The following is a 23,017-nucleotide window of genomic DNA, read 5'->3' on the forward strand; positions in this document are numbered from 1 at the left end:
ACTTCTGTTGGTTAAGCAATTTATTCATGTGTATTGAATTTCAGTAAGATGGAGTTTATTTTCCCTCTTCTCCACCCAAAGCAGATATAAAAAAGATACAGATCATGTACAAGGAGAAGGAAAAAGCAAAGAAGAATTCTTAAATCTAGATGCCACACCTAACTATAGAGCACTGCTTACGGTATGGAACTGCTAGATATTAATAAATTCAGATGTTAAGACAATGGTTACACGTGGGGAAAAAATAAGTACTTGTTCTGTATTTATTTGATTTTATTCTTCTACTCCCACTCTTGTTGTCTGGGATTGTATGCTCCTAGGTTTGTTATTGTCTTAGCTTTTTATTCACATATCATCTAGCACAATGAGTTCTCTATCTTAACTAAGGTTTCTAGGTGCTATCATAATATACATATCACAATATCCTCTTGATTTTACAGTTTTATAGATGTAAAAGTGCACAGACCAGTTAGATGGGTGCTTTGATTATGTATTGATTGAAAAAATAAAGATGCAGTCTGTATTGCAGTCTTTCCAGGATCAGCTCATTGAGACAAAAGCCAGGAATGAACAACTTATGTGTGAAAATACAGATCTCAAGAAAGATCTGGAAACAAGGTGAGAAGTGGAAATTTGTCTTTGGCAAAAGACATTTCAACAGACTTTACAGCTTTACAAGAAAAGAAACAAACACCATCATGATGCACCAGCAATTGTACAAATATACCAAGAAATCTGCTATTAAAAACAATGCATGGACTTATCTAAGATGCTGCAGCAGTAATTTGCTTTAAGCTTTAAAAAGAACCATCAGTTACTGCATTGAGCATCCTGTCTGATAGTCCTCCCCTATTGGGTACTTGCCCTTCATTTAGTGGTCAGAGGCAGAGGAACTGAAGCCATTCGCACATGTGGGAACCTGAGACCCCCTTGATGAGCTGACTGCCAGAAGCAGCTTGTAAGAATGGGATCTCTACACTAGTAGCATTGTTACTGCTGAGGCCCATTCTGCACTAGAAGAGGTTTCCTGGTATAGCTCTACAAGCAAATCCTCCTAGTGTATACACAACTAATAGCAATAAAAGTGCTTTTATACCAGCAAATCCCCCAAAACCCTGTGTAAACAGTCTTCTTGTGGATACAGAAATACTACAAAATGAATCATACTCCCAATAGACATTGCTGTACTAGCAAGCGTTTCCAGTGTAACCCTGACTTACAGGTAGACATCAGTAAAGTATGATGTATAATAAAATATTTTCTTTCCAACAGACCAACTTCACAGGACTTAAAACTTTGCAAGCAGCAAGTGAAGAAATTGGAGAAAATGCTAAAGAAAAATATCAGGTAAGTATATTTAACTTTGAAACACATAGTAATGAATGTTTACATTCTCTGGTCTTTTAAAAGTGAAGGTGTTGTACTGTGTACAATTTATATGCTGGCTCGTGAACCTGTTCCACGTTGTCATTCATGAGACTGTGGTTTATGACCAATATTTTGCTGTACATATGGAGAAATCTGATGAATCTCTGAAATGATGGGATGACATCCAAAGAAGAGAGCTGACAGTTCAGCACCGGGCCCCATCTACCCTAGGTTTAAAACAATGTTGTTTCCATTGATTTTGAACATAGTTTCAGACAACATGAGAAAGGTGCCAAACCATTCTGGTGTTTTTGGGAAGTTTACAAACTGTTCCAGCTATCTAGGCTAGGGTACTATTTCTAACCCAATTAGGTCACATCCACAATGGTTGAATAAGCTGTTAGATACAATTTTTGTTGCAACCTTTTTAAGCAAGAGTTTTAAAAGTTAGAAACCTAGCATAGCTGGAGGAGGTTTTGGTCTGTAGCCTCATTTGACCAGATGTTTTCTCAAAAAGTAATCCTGTTTTTGCACGCACGTTTGTGTATATGTGGAGTACCATCTGCGCACCTAGTTATACAGAACTTGGAAGACACATAGCTTATATACACAACTTCAGGGTGTGAACTTCCAGAGATATGCAACGTTTTCTCATCTGTTAATTTTAATATATAATGTGGGTGGTGGATTTATACTGACAGGCTTCTCAGAATAAGTGCATCTTGAGGAGAGGTTGTTTGCCTCACGCAGTAAGAAAAAGAAGGTGTTCAGGAGGCAGTATGTAAGGAAGGCACTCTAATACTGTATCAAAGAGTGCTATAAAAATGTTCAAATGCCTATAAAAACTGAAGACCAAATTCTGTGGTCCCTACACAAGTAAAATTCTCATTAATTTCAATTAATTGACCACTGTAAGAACTGCAAGAATTTTTCCATTAAAGGTGGGGACAGCTTGCAAAGAGTAGGTGTGCATCTGAATTTAGAAAGGGATGGCAGTGGAGAAGTAGACTGGAATAAAATTGTGTAGTACCTTGAAGGTTAAGAGCAAAAACTTCTGAGGTTTAATGATGATACTTGAGTTTAGTAGTCTTACTCCTCAAATACTTGATGTCTCTGGGATTTATTGTATAGTCAGATACTGCTCAACATAATGAGGGTAACACAATCTAGCCCTTGCTAATTCATATTAAACATAGTTTAAATTTGGTGGTTGCTAGGACAGTTTCATCCTTGGGTACTCTTATGTTGTATAATACTGGGCATATTGACCTTGCACCATCTAATTACAACTGGGGAATAGTGTGTTAGTGAGTTCAGTGTCAGCTTTTACATTTGAATTTTCATAAGTTTAGGGTTTAGGGCACAACTTTTAACTTTAAAACTTTCTATTTAAGATGATCTGATTTCAGTAATATGATGCAAATGAAAAAAGTGCATGTATAAGGCAGTCTGTGTAACTATAAGGAGACTAAAAAAGATAGAGATTTTAGCTGTAAATGCCAGTGTATTTTTCCTCTACTCAGGTTGAAACTAAATGCTGCTTTGAGAGACCTTGTATGAAATGCTGTATTTGTTTTGCATGTAGATCATATGGGATTATTAGTGGAGAAAAGATAAAAGAAAACAATGAATCTGAGAGTATGACAGGAGAAGATCAGCTACAAGCAGGTTGCAGGAGATACTTACAGGTATAGATACACATTTCAAGTGCGTTGTGTTCAATTATAGCTAACTGTTCTATAATGAAACAAAAGACTAATCTCATATAACTATTTAAACTTAAGCATGTAGTGTTGTGATTCAGAGTTTTCATATGTAGTCCCATGCCTCATAGTGTCTAATAGTCAGCATTTTTGCACTAAGGATAAGGCTATTCAGCACGAACCTATTATAGTGTAAATTACCACATCAGATTGCAAGGAGGCAGAGAATGAATTGACAGAGCACAGAAGTGACAGTGCTTGAAACTCTTTCCCGGACAGAAGGCCTGCTCACCTCAATGCCCTTTGCAATACTTATGCTCCATGTTAAGGGCTTAAGAGGTGTGGAGGGACTGAAGTTGTTCCTCTGTACTGTGGGAAACTTCTTCCTACAAAAAATATAGTGGGTTAGCTAAACGTGAACTCGGGGGTAACAGTGTAATGAGGGATGAGTGTTACTGTGACATGCAAGGTGAGGTATGTTTGCATTTTTGTATTTATTATTTGTATTATGGTAGTGTCTTGGATCCCTAGTCATGGACCAGGATCCATTGCGCTAGGCCGGTGGTGGGCAACCTGCAGCCCATCAGGGTAATCTGCTGGAGAGCCGCAAAACGGTGTTTATATTGACCGTCCGCAGGCACAGCTGGCTGCAGCTCCCAGTGGCCGCGGTTTGCTGTTCCCGGCCACTGGGTGCTGCAGGCAGCCATGCCTGCGGACGGTCAATGTAAACACTGTCTCGCGGCCTGCCAGCGGATTACCCTGATGGGCTGCAGGTTGCCCACCATTGCGCTAGGCACTGTGCAAACACAGAACAAATATGTGGTTCCTGTCCCCAAAGAACTTGCAATCTAAGTAAGCATTCTGACTTTCCCCTCTCCCCATCCGGACAAGGAAGTGCCGGCACAGTGCTCCTTTCACAGATTTAGCTCCTGCTGTTTTGCCTGCTGCTTGGCACAAGTAGGAGACAAAAAGAAGCATCTTAAGACATTTTTCACAGTTTCAAGCCCTTTACAAGTGAAGTTCCATTTGAACGCATGAAAATCGCTCTGACAGAAAATTGTGAAAGGCCCAAGATGGTACCACCATCTATGGCTTCTGTAACTTCCAGAGAAGTATACTTCATACCATCTACACAACCACTTATCCAGTGGCTGTCAATCAAATGCTGCAAATGTTTCTGAATAACTCAAATAATGATTGGTAATGTCTAGCTACTGTAAAGAACAGAATTATCAGACACATAGATGAACATGGTATGTTGGGGAAGAGTCAACATGGCTTTTTTTTAAGGAAAAATCATGGCTCACCAATCTATTAGAATTATTTGAGGGGTCAATGAGCATTTGGATAAGGGTGATCCAGTTGAGATAGTATACTTGAAAGCCTTTGACAAGGTCCCACCCCAAAGGCTCTTAAACAAAGTAAGCAGTTACAGGATAAGAGGGAAGGTCCTCATGGATCAATAACTAGTTAAAATATAGGAAACAAAAGGTAGGAATAAATAGTCAGTTTTCACAGTGGAAAGAGGTAAATAGTGGGGTCCCGCAAGAATCTGTACTGGGACCAGTGCTGTTCAAAATATTCATGAATGATCTGGAAAAGGGGGATAAAGGGTGAGGTGGCAAAGTTTGCAGACAATACAAAATTACTCAAGATAGTTAAGTCCAAAGCTGACTGCAAAGAGTTACAAAGTTGAGACACAGTCAACCTATGGAACTTTTGCCAGCAGATGTTGTAAGGCCAAAGGTATAACTGGGTTCAAAAAACAATTAGATAAATTCATGGAGGATAGGTCCAACAATGGCTATTACCCATGATGGTCAGAGATGCAACCCCATGCTGTGTGTGTCCCTAAACCGCCGACTGCCAGAAGCTGTGTTTGGACAATGGGATGGATCACCTGATAATTGCCTGTTCTGTTCATTCCCTCTGAAGCATCTGGCACCAACCACTGTTGGAAGACAAGATACTGGGCTAGATGGACATTGGTCTGACTCAGTATGGCCGTTCTTATGTTCTTATGTAGCTTTGCTTGGCCATTGGTGATGCATTCCATCACTTGGTAACACCAAAGGCAAGCAGTAATGCTCTAGAACAGGGCTGATGTGTTCGCCGTTAGTCAGCAACATTGTTATTACTGCTCCCTTTTTTTTCCCCAGCCTGCTTGGCAGTCATTACTCGATAAACCTCACTATTCTGTACCAGTGACCTATCTTTACCTCCTCCCCCATTTGTGTGGATTAGCGAGGTTCTCATGTTCACTTGAACAAACATAAAATGCTGTGTGTAAGTGCCATGAAAACAATTTCCAAAGGAAACAAGTGGTTATGTGCAATGGAATAGCATGTAAAAATTCTGGCTAAAATTTGCACATTTCATTGGTTGAATTTAAGTATGTATAACAGCAGATGTTGAGATGTGTTGTAATGCATACCAAACCTCCATGAGTGAGGCTCTGTCCTTTGTGTACACCTGTTTTGAGGGCCTGCAAAATAACTTTTTGAAGCTTGTCTTGTAAGATTTTCTCTAGTCCTCTCTTGTGAAGTATGCACACTTTTTTTTTTTTTTTTTTTTTTACTGTTAGTGAGCATTTTAGTAAGTGGCTTGTAAATGGTGATGTGACTGACTAGATCATTGTCTTTAAATCAGTTACATAGATTAGTGTTGAAGTATACAGATACACATTCACACTGTACAGTAGTAACTATTGAAACTATGATATAATTTCCTGGGCTAAATAACAGCATTGTGTTAATTATTTGAGTAATAAAAACATTTCTTTGGTTTTAAAGGTGCTGTCCAGGATTGATTCTGTTATAAGTAGTCCAAGAGATCCTCTGGTAATATATAAGTGGAGTAAAGGGCCAGTCCAAAATTACATGAAAGAAAATGGACAAGAATGTGGTTTTGAGCACCTTCCTCCTACAGTGGAATTGTGGGCAGACCAGCTAATGTCCCTAAAGGTAATAAATTATTGTACTTTTTTTCCATGTTCTACATTAACATATGTAGCTTCCAAATCTATTATGGCTTAATTTTATTTTTAAAAAATTCTCATGTTATTATTCCAGTAACTTCGTTTACGTACCCTTTTAAAATGTTGTATCCCAGCTACAGCTAGGTGATTTTTTATTTTTTTTTTTAATGGAAATTTGGTGACACTGAAGAACTTTACAAATTCATGTCTTTTGCCAGATGGTTCATGGAAAACCCCTTTTCCCAAAACAACTTAAAATCAAAATGTTTTGTTTCATTTCAAAAGTGGTTTCAGTTCTTCAGTTTGTAACAACTTTTTGTTTGAAAATTTCTTGTAGTTTTTTTTTTTTAAATTCATTTGTGTAAAAATGGTCAAAATTGAAACAAAGATTTTCATTTGACCTGAAACTAATTTCAGAAAGTTTAAAAAAATTACCAATGAATTGAAAAAATTAATTATTAACCAAGCTATAATCCTGTGGGATGGAAAAGGACTAAATATCTTCCTCCACCCAAATATTGTATCAGACAACACATTTGTATTACTCGTTAAGTAGTTTGAGTCCCTGGAAAAAATCATAGGATTTATATTCTGTGTATTTTATGTTCTAGTGTTCTCTCTTTTCCTTCTTGCCAGACTGTTGGCTTTTTGATGTAAACGAAGATTTTATGTTTTAATCCAATCCCACTGTAACAAACTGCTATCTGTTAACAAAATTATATCAACTACACTTTTTAAAAAAAATCATCACATGCACAGAGAACAGTGATGATTTACTTGAGTCTGAGAATAAACAAAGAGCTTCTGTTCACTGGTTTCATGGAAACTAAATCTACAATCTGTACCCCTGGGTTATGCATTTTGCATTAAATCAATCTACCTAATTCTTATTTATAAAAGTATTAATTGCCTGGTATTCTACTTTATTAAGACTTGTGCCTTATTTAACTCTTAATTTGTTCGTTGTTAAAGGACTTGCATAGGTCCCTGAGAAAGCTATCACTGGAGTTGGTGCCCTGGCACACTGTAGATACACATAACACTGAAAGCATTCGAGTTGAAGACCTACAATTCATAGTAGATACAATCTTGGAAGAAGTAGAAAATAAGGAAAAGGTAAGTGTTCAGAAGTTAAATGTTTTCCATATCAAAAGCTACTCTGAAATTCCTATTTGTATTCCTTGTATATTGATTAGAGTTGTGCATCTGGAAGCCTGTACAAGGTTTTGGAGCAAGATGCATGAAAATAAGTATTATGGCAAAAACTATTAACATAATTAATTAATATATTAATAGTTTAATCCCAGGTGTAACTCTGTTTAAATCAAAGGAATTAGACAAGGGATGGATTTGTCTTAAGACGTGTAATCATCATTTCTTCTCTTCCCTTATTTTGTCTATTTCTAAATCAGCAAAGAGAATCCTTAAATATATTCCCCAAACCATTAAAAAAGAACATTATTGGACATTTCTGGCTAGGAACTTTTAAAGTATATCTTTTGTCTGAATAAATTCATTCCTAATGTTCCTTTCATAAGAGAAGTCTATTTTTCTTCAGAGCCTAGTTTAAATATGTTCCATGGCTTAAAGGGTATTGTTAACTTTCTCTAACAAGTTATTTTTTGTGCTTGTTACAGAATGGCCAGATGCCTTCGTTACAAACACTGTATGCAATTGTGTCTCACTTCCAAAAGTTGTTTGATGTGAGTTCTCTGAATGGAGTTTATCCACGAATGAATGAAGTCTACACAAAGCTTGGAGAAATGACCAATGCTATGAGAAACCTGCACGAGCTCTTAGAACTAGGTAAGGACTTACTGCTTTTCACTTAGTCACTTTACAAGTAACTAAAAGTTGGTTGAGAAGAAGTTGGTCTTGACATAGAGAAGAGGATGCACTAGCTGTGTTGTGAAATGAGTAGTCAGTCAGTCACAAGGGTTTGTGAGAAGAAAAATAAAAACATGGCACAGCCACCACCCATTAGTCTGAAGAGGGGAAGCTCATCTGTTATGGATCGAAAGGATCGGTGCTATGCCACAGCTTTTTAACAGTCTCTTGGAGGAACCCTTCAGTGTGCCAGACCCCCAAGGAGTCCCATTCTTCCTTCAGAGTAAGCATCACTGCCTCCTAGACTCAAGGCTCTGGGCTCCAGCTCACCATGAGCTCTGCCCAGTGAGTCTAATTGAAATAGGCTCCCTGTAGAGACTTGTACAGAGACTAATGCTCCTCAGCAAATATTTACAGTGATACCCAAGCAGCTTTTTCAAAACAGTAGGATTTATTAGTCAACTGGAACACAGCATGGAAAGTCATTCGGTTAACATAAAGACATAAAGGTAAAAGCATAGTCCATTCTGGTCAAGCCAGAGCAAACCACCAGTTAAGTTGTAGCAGATTCCATCTTAGGCTCTGTCTCTTTCTGACCTTTTTAGTCATCCCCGTGAGAGAACAGCCAGCCTCTTCCAGAACCAGAAGTCTGCACTTATCCTTTGCTAGTCACATCCCAGCCCTTTGTTCTCGAGCTGGAGTCTCTCCTCGGTTTCTCTGCCGAGTGTGTCAGTTCATGAGTCATTGGTGCTTGCATTGTCTCTCTGGATCTCATGTTGATCTGGATTGATTTCAACCACTTCCTTAATGACTTTTCGTTCCACCCAGACAGCCAGGTGACACACACACCTGTGCAGGAGCAATGTTAACCCCCACTGGAGAGCAGTGCAAAGTATAGAAGGAAACTGAGGCACACACAGGCTTTGAAAAACATACAGAAAATTCCTGCTTTGTCACACCATCTGTGTGATAGTTGTTTGACCTGCAGCACTCTGTGACTGGGAAGAGGTGGTGATTGAATAATGAAGGAAAGCAAAGCGAGGAAGCTTTTGTTTTTTTCAAAATATTTAATTTAAAACAATAACATTTTATATTACATCTATCTATTGACCCTCTGATTGTTATACTTGTACATTTTACTCCTTTCTCTACGTGAAGGGCATAGAGTCTAAAAAGACAATTTTCATCTGCATTTGGAGATCTTCTAGCACGTATTGAGTGTTACTACAACTTAAATAACTGAATCTGTCCCCTTAAAAACAGCCATTCTCATGCTGTTGTAGACATCTTTTATGACTCTCCTCAGTGACTTTGCTTTTCCATGCCCAATTTTCAGTCTTTCGAGAGCTTGCTTAATCTTTTTTCTTCCTTGTACTATTTTTTACAAAAAATTAGAATGTCAAAAATGGATCTATCCGACTCAAGAGAACCTACTCAGTTACTCCCAGAAGGGAATAACTACCTTGCTTACTGGTTTTTGTGTGATCATGGACTAGCTGCTGCAAGGGTCTTTCCCAGCACACTTCCCATTTGACTTACCGGTGTGGACTAGCTGTTTGACTGCTCTGGGGGTGCATATGTAAATCAGTCAGAGTAAAATACTGATCAGCCATTATATTGGGAAACAAAGGTCAGTTGTGTAGCCTGTGTTTTAGAGGCAAAATAGATGGTTGTGGTCATTGCCTCTGGCAATTTTGGGTAGCCATGGAGATTGCCTTATTTCATCATTAATACATAGGAAGGGAGGACCTTCGGTGACTGAAGGAATTAATGTTACAGTGAGTGACTGGGAAAAATGGAGCTTTCTTCTGTCAGATCCTTGCTGCAGTTAGAAGACTTAATAGCTCAGCACACTTTATTCTTTAGACTGAATTTGACACCTTTGCAACAGAAATGCTTTCTGAGCCATTAAGAGATTCCTCACTCTAAAACAGCCGTACTGATCACCATGTTTTCAGCTAATAAAGTGAAGAATTACAAGTTCTACAGCTGGAGTATCCAGAAAGAGGTGTGAAAAGATTAGTGAAAGCAGGGATACTAGAATTGCTTTGTGCGTAGAATACAGTACTTCCATGTTGTTGCTATTTTGGAAGCTATGACACCTGTGTTCTTTCCAGATCATTCAGCCCCACCCGCTGTACTGGTGAACACTGTTGGAAAGCTATGTAAGGTAATTAATGAAAATGTGACTGGACAGGTAGAGCAGCTGCTGGGGACCCAAGACATCCAAAGGTATTTGGGCTTTTATAACAGGTGTAATAACACATGATTGAGTTATGAGAACTGGTTAGGATTACTTTATAACTTTCAGCATCACCATTTTAAACTCTTACACAAATGGACTGGAGAACTTGCCTCAGGAAAATATGTTTCCAGGCTGCACTGGGGGGGGACACCTAAAAATTAAGGCTAAAGTCAAGATCTAAAGTTTCTGCTTTACTTGAGAATATAGTCGGTTTAAACCAATATCCTATTAAAGTTGTGAATTTTACAAGGGAGACAAAAAACAAATATTGCATGTGTGACATAGGAAGAACTATTATTACAGTGGAAACATCTTAATGGGATACTCATTGGGAAACTGGTTGGTTGAGTTAATTGAATTGATCAGGCCTGTAAATACTTTTTAAAACTTCTTTTCTAGTTCATAATGTTTTCACTTGTGAAAAATGTGCATAGCTTTGGGGCTTGTCTATGTGATTGAACCCCGAGTGGGAAAGAACGTTACAGGAGGCAGCTGCAGGTAGATAATGGTACATCAGGCTTTCCTCTTTACCTCCAGGACATTCAGTGAAAATGAAAGGTATCGAAGTTAACTGAAAGAAATCCTTTCACGCAGTGTACAAGTAGCCTGTGAAACTCACTGGCTCAAGGTATAATTGGAGAAAGGAGTTTAAACAGGATATTTATATAGATAACAGGAACAGCCAGAGTCAGTAGTAGTCCCCTACTGCAAGATTTCTTGCACCTTCCTCTGAAATAGCTGGTACTAGTCCGTGTCAAACAATATACTGGATTATATATACAGACCACTGCTCCAATCCAATCCTGTAAAGCAAGAGTAGGGAAACCTTTTTTTCTATTGGGGCCACTGACCCACAGGAAAAAAAATCAGCTGTGGGCCCCACAGAGCTCCACAGGGGGGGTGGAGGCTTGGGGCTTCCCCTGCAGCAGGGCAAGCCAGTGCTCACCGCTCCAGCCCTGCAGGGACGCATGGCGGCTTGGGACTTCCATCCTGCAGCAGGGAGACTTGCCGTGGGCCGGATGAAATGAAGCAGCAGGCTGCAGGTTCCCCACCCCTATTGTAAAGAACAAAGCCATGTCTCTTACAGAAACTTCTTCCTTGGTTATGGCAAAACAGAATAAGTTTGCATGGTTCCTTTATCTAAGTCATTTGTGCAGGATTATAGACTTAAAATTACAATTGACTCATTTCAGTATCATCAACAAATTGGAAGAACATGAAGACTTCTTTCCAGTATTTCAGGCACTTATTCAAGATTTACTTTGTATTTTAGGTAAGTCATTTTTACAAAATGGTTTCAGCCAGAATTTCCTCAACCCAAAATGACTTTCAATGGAAACTTTAATGTGTTGTATGTGTACATAGTCATGGTGGTGTTAGGCCTTAATTCCAAAGTGAGGGAGTGGGGCGAGTGATGGTCTGCCTCCACATCTCCCATTATTACTAGCATGCTATGTATTGCTTGTTGTAGGGCACTAGAATGGGGAGCCTCGGAGCAGGTGGGATAGAACAAATTGATCCTGGATCTTAACTATGAGGTTTGTAGTGAAGACATGCTCTGTATACAGCCAGAGTTAACATGGGAGCTAAGGGAAACATAACAGCCTCTCACCACCCACCTGGCCCAAGTTTAGTGGTGCTTTCATCCCAGACTAGCTGGCTTATCTAGAGCTGTGGGCTGCTAACCTACCCATGCTGAGGTGAGGAGAGACTAAGCCACTCACATGCTGATAGTCCTACAAGTCCCCCCCGCATGTGCCCAGAAACTTATTAGGACAGAATCTGAGGCAGTAAGTAGAACTGTTCTTAGAAGTCTTAGTGACATAGGTTGAGTGCGGCTTCCCTTTCCCAACCCATTCTTGGATCATGCCTTCCTGAGTGAGAATTGCTGTTAAAGTATATAGTGAGTCATGCAGAAGAGATCTGTTTGTCACTTAACTGAAAGTGGGTGAAGAATTTAGTCCCACACATGTGCAGCATTATTAGCTATCAATCACCTGATTTCTGGTTGAAGAGTTTAGATGAAAATGTGTAGCTTCTTGCTAGTTATGTAAATAAGGGCTTACAGCTTGGCTGAGAGGTGCATACTGCAAATGGCTCCATGTTGCATTTCTACTTGTTTTTAGAGGGTCACAGCCAGTTTGAAAAACCTTTTTGATTGTTACACCTACTGTGATTAAACTTTTTTCCTTAAGATTTTATTTATGCGCAGTAGGAATCAGTTTGAGGGTACACACACTTCCCCAGGCCATGCAGCAGCTGGATGCAGGGAAAAAGTGGGCCTGACCATGACTTGTTGCTCTCAACTTCAGGAGTAGATGAGATGGGTTTGCACTAGCAACCTAAAGTCCTTGATTGTAGGCTAGCATTGAAAGACCTTGACAGCCCATCACTTGAGAGAACTTAAATTTTAGATTAGAACTATCAAGGTTTTATTCTCTGAAATAGGACATTACTAACATTTCTAACTGAAGCTAAAACTTCAACTTGTAGGCCATATCACTTTCTGTATGTGTGTGTCACTCCTGTGCTCTTAACTTGTTTTCAGAAATCAGTAATCTGGATGACATTGTACCTGCTGTGCACAGTCTGAAATTGCTAGCTTGATGAAGATTTTAAATGTGTAAAACTCAGCTGTAAGACAGACTAACAATTAATACATTTACAGCTACCTCCACCTTGTTTGATCTTAATGTACAGTTTTATAATGTTTTGACTAAAATAAAAGTTGAGTAAAATCTTTTCTCTGTTGCACTTTGTCTATGAGCAGGTTAGGGAAGAGATCATGGTTCTGAAAAAAGAAGGAACAGAAAACAGCTTCAGACCATCCCTAGCTGGATTGGGTAAACTATTAATCCTTTGGCTTCTAGATCTGTTGTAAACTCAAGTACTGCATGTAGAACTATGCTGTAGAGGTTTACTCAAAAGTACAACTAACCCCTTCACACCAATCACTGCAGAAAATACTGTATGAGAATTGCAAAAAAGACAAGGAGTACCTGTGGCACCTTACAGACTAACAAATTTGAGCATAAGCTTTCGTGAGCTACAGCTCACTTCAGTGGATGAAGTGAGCTGTAGCTCATGAAAGCTTATGCTCAAATAAATTTGTCTCTAAGGTGCTACAAGTACTCCTTTTCTTTTTGCGAATACAGACTAACACGGCTGCTACTCTGAAACCTGTATTAGAATTGAAGCATAAGAGTCTATTCTTGCTGTATGAATTAGTGACCCATGTTAGCTGATGCTTACCCACTATTAGACTCATGGCTGGCTGCTGTAAAGGTTTTTTGGGATATTGACAGTCAGGGAGCAGGAGTTTGATGTTCTGTGATTCAGGCAGATTGGGTTAAGTTGGAAATGTCTTACAGCTAAAAAACATATTTGAAACTAGCCAGCTTTGCTGCTGAGAACTAGATCTTGGTTTTAGTCTTGCTCGTGAGACAAATGCAACCTGAGCCATCATCTTTAAACAATTTATTGTACATTTTGAAACTAAAAATATACTGAATTCCTGGAAGTATTTTGGTACATCTTAGCCCATCTTTAAATAAAAACTGTAGTTATTTTTAAGGGGGCTGTGCATTATTAGCAAGGTTCACAAGACAAAGTACAGTAATAAAATATTCAATATTAAGGCATCACACATTAAAAACCCTGTTGATAATTTGGCACAGTTATTCACCCTGCTTTGGTGGCTCATTACATACATATCTTTCCAGATAACACCTATAATCAACTTTATAAAAAGCTCCTGAACAGCTGAATGGTAGCACAATAGACTCTTAGTGGCTCAAATAGAAGCTATTACAATCCATATATCAGCTTGCAAAATAGACTTTTGAAACACTCCATTACAACTCCTATAGTTTAATGCATTTTGTTAAGATACAGACAGCCTGGAGAAGTGAAGTCTATCTTAAAGTCAGCCCTGCTATACTCTTGGGACTAAAGGTATTGTTTAAATGAAGACTCAACTATGGAAACTAAAGTTTCTTTGAAGATATGCTTTGTAGGACTAATCCAGGAACAAATGCTTGAGTACCTAACACATTTAGACCCAGTCTAAATCTGAAGCTTTAAATTTCTTGTATTCCTGCCTTTTATAAAATGCTAGCTAGTCATTGACAAGGGTAAACTATAAACATTTCACCTTAGAACTTGCTTTGGGTACAATATTCTGAAGTTTTAAAATAGGTTACAGAATATACATATATACATTGCATATAAGGCACATGATACAGGACATCATCTTCTGCTCCGTCTCTTTGCTATCAGCTCATACCTGCAAAGGACAGCAAGTGATATGTCTTTAAAAACTATATTTGAAAGAAGCACCTATAAGAAAACAAGCCTAGTGTAGTTTTAACAAGTACCCTCGAGGAGGGATTTGACTCTAGACTGTTCTCAATGGTAGCAGATGACAGAACGAGGAGTAATGGTCTCAAGTTGCAGTGGGGGAGGTTTAGATTGGATATTAGGAAAAACTTTTTCACTAAGAGGGTGGTGAAACACTGGAATGCGTTACCTAGGGAGGTGGTAGAATCTCCTTCCTTAGAGGTTTTTAAGGTCAGGCTTGACAAAGCCCTGGCTGGGATGATTTAACTGGGAATTGGACTAGATGACCTTCTGGGGTCCCTTCCAACCCTGATATTCTATGATTCTATGACTCGTTTTTGTTTGTGTGAGACAAGGTGGGTGAGATCTTTTTCACCAACAGAAGTTGGTCAAATTAGAGACAAGCTTTTGAGCACTGCTTCAAAGCTTGAAAAGCATGAAGCAGAGCTCAAAAGCTTCTCTTAATGTGTAACATTCATTCTGCAGGAGTAGGAAATAGCTACACAGCTCTTCATGCTTTTGAAGCTCTTCTGCTTTTCTTTATGTAACATGCATGGAATGGGGGAGGGGAAGAGAGCTGAAGCCATTAATTCCAGCACTCATTAGAAACTTTAAAACAAAGCACTGTAAACTTGCAATAGGGGAAAATTGGAAATAGAAAGAACTTAGGAACTAGGTTGAGGCCTTTTTGAACCCTAACTAAGTTTGTAACCAAAACAATATAGATGTATCTCTGGTGGCTGACATGTCTACCTGATTTCAAACTGCAAAACTGCACACAAGTCATGTTAAAAATTTGGAGCTGGTACTTCTACTAAGTACCTAATACTGCAGTGTTTTCTTTTTGCTACTGTAGCCTCAACCATGATAACTAAAGTTTTCAAATATTCAACTAGACAGGCATGATCTTGGATGCCTTGATGTTTAATAATTCCTATACAGTAATACTGTCATTTGAAATTTGTCAGAAATCAGTATTGCTGATTAAGACATAGCAAATTAAGGTATTTTATCTCCAGGTTATGAAAGAAACCAAGTGCCTTGTAGCAAACAATACTCCATTGAGACGCTACTTTTGTTTTTCCCCCAGAGGCTTTAATGTAATTATTCCACATTAATCTGCAAAATATCATTAACATACAAAATATTCTTAGTTTATTAATCCTCTGAATACATTTCAAGCAGTAGGTCTTGTACTAACGAGTTAACCATTTAAATTTGGTTCCTTGTCCAAGCTAATTCTAGTTAGTTTTACATTTGCAATTGGTAATGGACTATTCACTCAACCAAAATTACAAAACAGGGCCCATAATTTTTAAAATAAAAGTAGCACATTTGTAATAAAGGTGTTTCACTTACGATGAACATGCTTTGAAGCTATAACAAACTTACCATTGTGAAAAGCCTTTGATTAAATCTTCCTTTGACAAATCAATCAGAACCTTTAAAAAATAAGCCATAATTTTATAGCCAACATTAAATTTACAAGACTGTTAGCAAAGTTTAAATGTATAACTGTTAACCTCTCCTCCAGTCAAAATTCGAGAGGTATAGCTCCTGTTCCAAGGAGCTGAGCTTTCAGCATTCTGTTGCCATCCTCAGCACTGAGAACAGTTGCTCAGGAATGCATCCGATGAAGTGAGCTGTAGCTCACGAAAGCTTATGCTCAAATAAATTTGTAAGGTGCCACAAGTACTCCTTTTCTTTTTGGGAAAATTAACTGGCAAAACTAAAATTTCCCATCAGCAAATTATTCCCATGCCTCAGCAGCCCATCAGGCAAGTTGGCAAGGGGAGCCCTGGTTCATTGGCAGCCAGGGAATGTATTTTGCAGTGGAAACATTTTTCTCTTTACTAAACTAAGTATTGCAGAATTCTAGTTCCACAAAAAATTGAGTTTGTGGCTTTTTATCCTATTTTGGCATAAAAAAATTTCCAAAAATTGTTTCCTGGCCAGCCCTAGCTGCTGGAACTACAATTCAGTGGCAGAAAGCTATCACCGATGATACTGAGGGCCAGAAAACAGTTTAAGTGTAAGTCTTATACAAAAGTTAGATGTACAGTCAGCTTCCATGGTAAAGACATTTAAAATAAATGTTTAATATCAAATAGTACTTCATAGTTTAAAACTTACTTTTCCCAATTCCCTTCTCTCACGTGAAATAAACGGCATGCTATTTTTCACTGCAACGTCTAGTGTCCTTTTCTTAACTTCTTCCAAAGATTCAAAAAATTCAAATCTAGAAAAGAGTTTTCAAAAAAATGCATGCCAATGAAGGGACCAGAATCAATGGAGTCAAACAGTATTAACCACCAGAAACTAGACACAAGTGTCCATGGTCAGAACAAACTAGTATTGCGGAGTCAGCATGGCTGTGCTCTACAGGGTAAGGTATACTGTACAAAGCGAGTCAACACCACAGGTTGAGAACCTCACTATCCATTTGAATACAAACCTTGACAGTATTAGTGTCCAAAACAGGAGTTTTATATTTGATCAGAGCAACTTGCGGCAGGGTATGAGCCTTTCACATCGCTTGTTCAGCGGAGACTAGATCCCTACGTGTCTGTGACACTAGTAGTAGCAGTATATCCATAGTTAACGCCTATTAACCTGAGCAGTTGTTCCAAGTCCCTTCTAGATCAGTGACAGAATACAGCAGCATTTGGGGGCGGATTAGCCCTTTCCACCACAGCAAGAGAACATGGGCAATACAGAAGACACATGTTTGGGATGAACCTCTATTTATGGCCATTTTCTCCCACATGCAGAATCCGAATGTCCACAGGACAAAATCCATCATTAGATGGAAGAAGCCCACAATCAAACCCTTACATGTGGGGGATGTTCCTGAAATAAACTAACCCTGGGTCATATCAAGGCAAGATGAAGGAAGAAGCAGGGGAATAGAGTTCTTAGTCACAATTCTGGCACATGCGATGCTAGTCATCCAAACTGAAGACAACATTAGGTCTGTGAGGTGCTGTGTATGGAAGAGTGAGTTTCAGCATGGTTAGAGTTTTTTCAGAAGTCAGGCTTGTAAGGTGGAGTGTTTTGAGATAGTGAATACTATGTATTTAGTGAACTGCATTACAAGTAGTACAGGACTGTTGAGATACTGGAAAGAAGGATGGGGGAGAAGAGGAAGCATTCCCGACAGCAGCGGTGAGGCAAATACACAGCAGTCATCCAGGGGAGTAAGAAACAGCAATTCCACAGTTTTAAAAAGTCCAGGGTTAAGATTTTTCAATAGTTACTGATTTTGCATGCCCAGCTTGAGACAAAGTCTCTCTCCATTTCCAGAAAGTGCTGAACCTCTGAAGTGTTAAGTAGGGCTCCAAAAATTGAAGCCCCCAAAGTCACTTTTTCAAAAATGTTGGCTGAACAGGTGAGTAGCAGCAGGTTTTAAGCACTGTTGGGCATGACCCCATACAAACTGACAGAAAATATGGTTTACAACCTAAACTAGATCATGTAATTTAGACAGGTAACAAACCAACTGGCCCAGCCTACGGCCCAGTCTCAAAAAGGTGACTTTTTAAAGTCTTTGTGGAAGAGAGAGAGGACTCAGTGGGCTTCAAAGGAAGGGTTTGGATGACAAGAAGTAGGCTGGTTTGGTACAGGGAAGACAGTCACATGCAAGAAGAGAGGATACAACAGGAACATGCCACATTAAGAGACAAGCAACAGCATTCAGCATTTACTGAACTTTGGAAAGGCAGGAGGGAGGGATGTCCTTAGAAATACAGGGAAGGCTGGTGCTTGGTTCTGCCCAAGTACCTTAATTACTGGCAAATTCCAGCCCCTAATGGTAAGTTTTGTAGAAAAGCTGTAAGTCTTTGCACCATATAGTCCTTTATACATAACAGATGTATACAGCTCTGCAAAGTATTTCATTAGGTACAGTGAGTGCCTGCTAAAGATCTTTATTATAATCAGTTTAATCTTTTCTGTTAATAGTTCAGCTGTGATATGAAGTTTCCTACTTACTTCTCATCATAATGGGGGTTCAGTGTTTTTTTCTTAACAGTCGTCTTCTTTCTGCTTGCCCATCTTTTATCTGGAAGCAGGTAGACACGAACATATGGATCTACTCCACGATTAGAAGCTGGCATCAAGTTTCTTTTAAAAGAACATAAGTCTGTGTTGATATGACAGGGAGCCTCTTTACTATGTACATTCTGAACTAGTCAAAGTCAGGCCAGACTTAGGCTAGAGGATAAAAGTAATAGTCTTGGTGGCTGATTTGTAAGCAAGGAATGATTTTAGGTGTTTCAAATTCAGTTATATAAAATTTTCCAGACTCATTGAGTTTAGTGGGAGCTGCTGGACACACTGCATTTGAGAAATGAGGCCACTTACATAGGGGGCCTGAGCAGGGATGTAGTAATCTAACTGTAGGCATCTATTCTTGAAAAAAATCGAGGCCAATACACCTTGTGTTCCAGGGTATACACCAGCCATTAGGGTTAGTAAGCAAGTTACTGTATTAGCATATTATTCCATAATTTTAACAAATCCTATAGTGGCCATTTCCACTGAACCTGCTGTACCAGCCACTATCAGAGACAGAATACTAGGTTGATGAAATGTGGTGGTGGTGGTATCTTCCTGTGCCTAGCAAAGTTGCACAGTTTAAGAGTCAGCAAATGTTTCCTACAGCAACTGTTGTGTACGCTGCATGAGATATATTGAAGTGAAGCATTAACATGTACAAGAAAAGCTACGTTCTCATTTAGATTACAGGTAAATACAAACAACAGTATGTAAGTGTTACCTGCAATTATTTACCATCACAATGAGACTCCGTCGCAAAGAGGCATATCGGACAGTGAGCTGGATCTCCCCGAGGAGCACTGCAGTTAGATTAGTTCCACTGTAAGACAGTTACACATTCAGGAATTTCAAACTATTTAGCATCAGGATGCATACATAAGATCAGAACACAAGGTATGTGCTATGAGATACAGGGGTTGAGGTTCATTTTCAATTGATCAAGTCACAGCAATGGGGAAAAACCTTAAAATGCATTGAAATCCAGTGCATCATTAAATCAGTCACTCACCAAAACACAGAATACATCTCACCTTGAGAAATGTAAACCCAGTTTTCAAAGTACAGCACTTATCTGTTTCTGGTATCCTCCATTTGTTCCTATAGAATAGGAGTGATCCAGAAGACCTCTACCAGAAATAATGCTCATTTTAAAGCCAAGAATGGTCACTGTGTTTATTATATTGGTATCTGCTCTTGGTATTAGTGTATCATAGGGACGACAGCACATGCTTCCATAATTTAAATAAATATCAGATTATTGTAAGTGCTCTTTAATGAGTACAGTATGTGTGTGTAATCCTCTGTTAGTGGATTCGTTTGGGGGTCATGTCTCTGTACATCACCTGGAATGTTATTAAAATGGTCCCTGAGACACAGGCACTGTCCTACAGCAAAGATTCATAACAAATTCCTATTTTAAATTAATAGGACATCCAGTATATGGAAGTATTGACTTTAAAACTAACAGCTGAAACTGGTTTGATGCCTCTACTTGGATTGACAGAAACTTCTGTGCTTCTTTCAGCTCACATACAGTGGCTAAAAATTTCTCAAAAGGGAATTAGTTATATAAAGCCAGATGCATGGGGCTCCCACTGACTCCTATGGGACAGACCCTATCTGATAGCAGAACTGGCTCTCATACACTTTTCCGACCGCCTAACGAGACCATCCATGCACAGATTGTGAAAACTTTTCAAAGTTATTCCATTTTCAAAAGTGGCTGGGAAAAAAGTCAGCCAAACCTACCTGATCTTCACACAGGTTTCGCTTTAATGTGTATTACACTTGAAGTTCTACCCTTTACAATAAGCATATTTGGGATTAAAGGTATCTGAGTCAAGTGTATTTTTCAATGATGTGGGACTTACTACGTGAACCCTGTGGAGTGCTTTAAATGCATAAAGCTAAATTCAGCCTTCATGTAAGGAGATGCAATTCCCCTGAAAAAGGCAAAAAGAGCTGCATCTGCTTACACAGATGTGAATTTGACCCCAGAAGTTTACTTGCTCCTGACTGAAATGTTTACGCGAGTTCCATGCTAAATCCTTTTGGAGTTCGAGTCAGTATTGTGGGCTGAGACCTCAAACATTCCTTTGTACATAGTAGAAGCCTATAAAAAGAAGGGTGTCCAGGTAATGCAAAATTCAAGTGTAAGAAGATACATACTTAAGAAGGTTGGGATAGCTGTGATCTAATTCAAAGCATGAAGAGGCGAGAGAGCCCAGTGAAGCAACACTGGGGACGGCATCGTGTTCCAGTGTTCTTGTGGGCAAAGGCTCCAGTGGTTGGGTTTCCAGATTTTGTGCCCCTGCTGGTGCATTAAGTTCAGTGATAGTCTCATTTACGGCAGGGCCTGCTGGGTTCTCAGATTCAGTAAGATCTGCATTGCTCTCCTTCTTAGCTTCTTTGGATTCAGGCACTCCAGAGTCTTTGCTCACACGGGACATTTTGGAGGGTGCTGGTTTTGATGGTAGGGGATTTTTGCATTGGTTTCCTCCCTTCTCTGCTGCCGGTAAAAGAACTTGCTTCAACGCATTAACACCGGTGTAGTTGCTTTGTGGATCAGGTTCCTTGATGCACAAGGCCTAAAACAGAGATACAAAAAAAAAAAAAGTAGTCAGTTAGTGAGTAATGTCAATATTAAAGTGCATGCTCATTCTGAATAGCACAGTACTACTGATTTCCTGTTAGATTATCCTAGACCATCCTCACAGCACCTGATTGTCTCATAGGAGTCCTTAGATACGATATGTGCTAAGTAATGGGGCTTCCACCACTGCCCTTAGGACACTTGCCAAACTCTAGGAAGCTGCTTTCAGTGGCTTACACTCCCCCAGTTTCATCCCTTCTCTCCCTATGCAAGTAAGGGGATGATTTTGTACTTAAAATGCTGAATTGGAACTAAAATTGGGTTCCAATCCCAGCTCTGCTATATAGACTCCCTATGAGACATTGGAATAGTCAATGTTTTTGTGACTCTGTTCCCCCATCTGGAAAACGGGAATCTGCTTCCTATCTTCTCTATTGAAATTGGAAGCTTTGGGGTAGGGACTAATCGCTTGCTGTGCATGTGTGTACCTACTAGCATTATAGCACCCCGATTCCTGCTGGGAAAGGTGGCCAGCGGGCCCAACAGAGGTTAGGAAAAAAATGTTCAAAACACCATGGCCAATATTGGGGCAGGAAGAGGAAGCGTTTAGGGTTAGGTTACCAAATGCAAATTCAAAGGCCTTTATATAAGTGGCCTAAACTGCCACTGGGGCTCATGGGTGTTCAGCACTTTTGAAATCAGGTCACTTATTTAGGTGTTTAAATATTCATTTTAGCAGCCTAACTGTAGGTTTAAAAAACAAAACAAGAAACAAACACACACACACACCATTGGCCCATACCTTCAAAACTCTTGACTTTTACCAGTTTTTCCCCTCTCCCCCCAGGAGAGAAGAGGACAATACACGAGACGAACACATGCTCTAACTGGGATGAAATGCAGCATACCAAATTTCAGAAGGACCAGTTTCTTTTAAGGGAAGTAAGGGGGAGAAATCAGGCTTACAATGAGAAGCTAGCTTCAATCTTAACTATAGGGCAGCTACTACTGCTACATCATTTTGCACACACAAGTCTTGCAGCTAAATGATAAAGTAAACAGGGTGTGTCTATTTAAGAAAACACTTGGCAACGGTTTATAAAAAAAAAATCCTATCCTATTGGGTAGGGCACACAGTACGTGAGTTCAATCTGATGTAGTTCTTGTATTTGTTTGCAATGACTAAGTTAGGAAATACAATCAGTTTAGTTTGGGTGTTATCCTCCAGGACAGATTAATGTAGTTTCTGTTGAGTTGCAGTTAAATCTGAGCATATAATTTCATAACTGCTAGCAGTTTGTTGCATTTGTTGGGATGTACAGATTTTTAAAAAATGTATCTACACAGGCCGTGGAGTAGAGATTTATAGGTTTATTTCAGTAAGGCTTCTTCTGGGGAAATCAGAGTAAAAAAAAGTATATGAAAGAGGAACAACATACCCGCAATACAAGTTTCATCTTAATAAAACTGTCTAAACCAGAATGATCCAGCTGAAATTTCTGATCAAGAGTCATCTCAGAATCCTTTAGCAAGTGGGAGAGAGATACAACCAAGGTTCCCAGTGCATTCTCCTGATCCTTATCTTTTATCTGGAAAGAGGAGGTTTTTATTAGAAGGCAAGATGGTATGTATGTATTATGTATACAGCAAAGCTAGACGTTTGGAATAACCTAATGGACCAAAATGTGGAAAGAAGGCGTTTGTTAATTGTAGGGCCTACTATTGAATATGGATGCATTCAGACAGGCCAGGCCAACATTCCAGAAAGCACAACCAGTTAAAGCATTTTAAGGGCAAATCCTGCACATCTCTCTGTGACTGGGGAGACCCCCCCCACAGAAACTGAGATTTCTGCAGGGGCTGGAGAATTCATTAATCCTTCAGTCCTTCTCCCCCTAAAGGGAGCACAC

At 39.2% G+C, this 23,017-nt stretch overlaps 2 protein-coding genes across 8 annotated transcripts in view; one reads left to right on the top strand and one right to left on the bottom strand.

The window, feature by feature from the left end:
• CEP70 (centrosomal protein 70) overlaps positions 1-23,017 on the top strand; it is a 40,366-nt gene that overhangs the window by 9,126 nt on the left and 8,223 nt on the right. For 2 of the 7 annotated variants that reach the window (XM_073305207.2, XM_073305208.2), the window contains exons 9-18: positions 82-181; positions 530-618; positions 1,273-1,347; positions 2,954-3,056; positions 5,864-6,034; positions 7,021-7,164; positions 7,686-7,854; positions 9,993-10,107; positions 11,314-11,393; positions 12,669-12,845. In XM_073305207.2, the coding sequence (XP_073161308.2) occupies positions 82-181; positions 530-618; positions 1,273-1,347; positions 2,954-3,056; positions 5,864-6,034; positions 7,021-7,164; positions 7,686-7,854; positions 9,993-10,107; positions 11,314-11,393; positions 12,669-12,727 (1,105 nt within the window). In that variant the 3' untranslated portion in view covers positions 12,728-12,845. The other 5 variants (XR_012154205.2, XR_012154206.2, XM_073305211.2 and 2 more) reach the window with 5 other exon arrangements.
• ESYT3 (extended synaptotagmin 3) overlaps positions 13,630-23,017 on the bottom strand; it is a 60,056-nt gene continuing 50,668 nt past the window's right edge. The window contains exons 17-23 of the mRNA XM_073305201.2: positions 22,547-22,696; positions 20,684-21,102; positions 19,236-19,334; positions 18,449-18,580; positions 16,592-16,697; positions 15,851-15,900; positions 13,630-14,405 (exon numbers count right to left, since the gene is read on the bottom strand). Coding sequence (XP_073161302.2) covers positions 14,369-14,405; positions 15,851-15,900; positions 16,592-16,697; positions 18,449-18,580; positions 19,236-19,334; positions 20,684-21,102; positions 22,547-22,696 — 993 coding nt within the window. The 3' untranslated portion in view covers positions 13,630-14,368. The remainder of the gene's footprint in view (positions 14,406-15,850; positions 15,901-16,591; positions 16,698-18,448; positions 18,581-19,235; positions 19,335-20,683; positions 21,103-22,546; positions 22,697-23,017) is intronic.

Source organism: Lepidochelys kempii, chromosome 11, assembly GCF_965140285.1.
Source record: "Lepidochelys kempii isolate rLepKem1 chromosome 11, rLepKem1.hap1, whole genome shotgun sequence".
In the NCBI taxonomy this organism is placed as follows: domain Eukaryota; kingdom Metazoa; phylum Chordata; order Testudines; family Cheloniidae; genus Lepidochelys; species Lepidochelys kempii.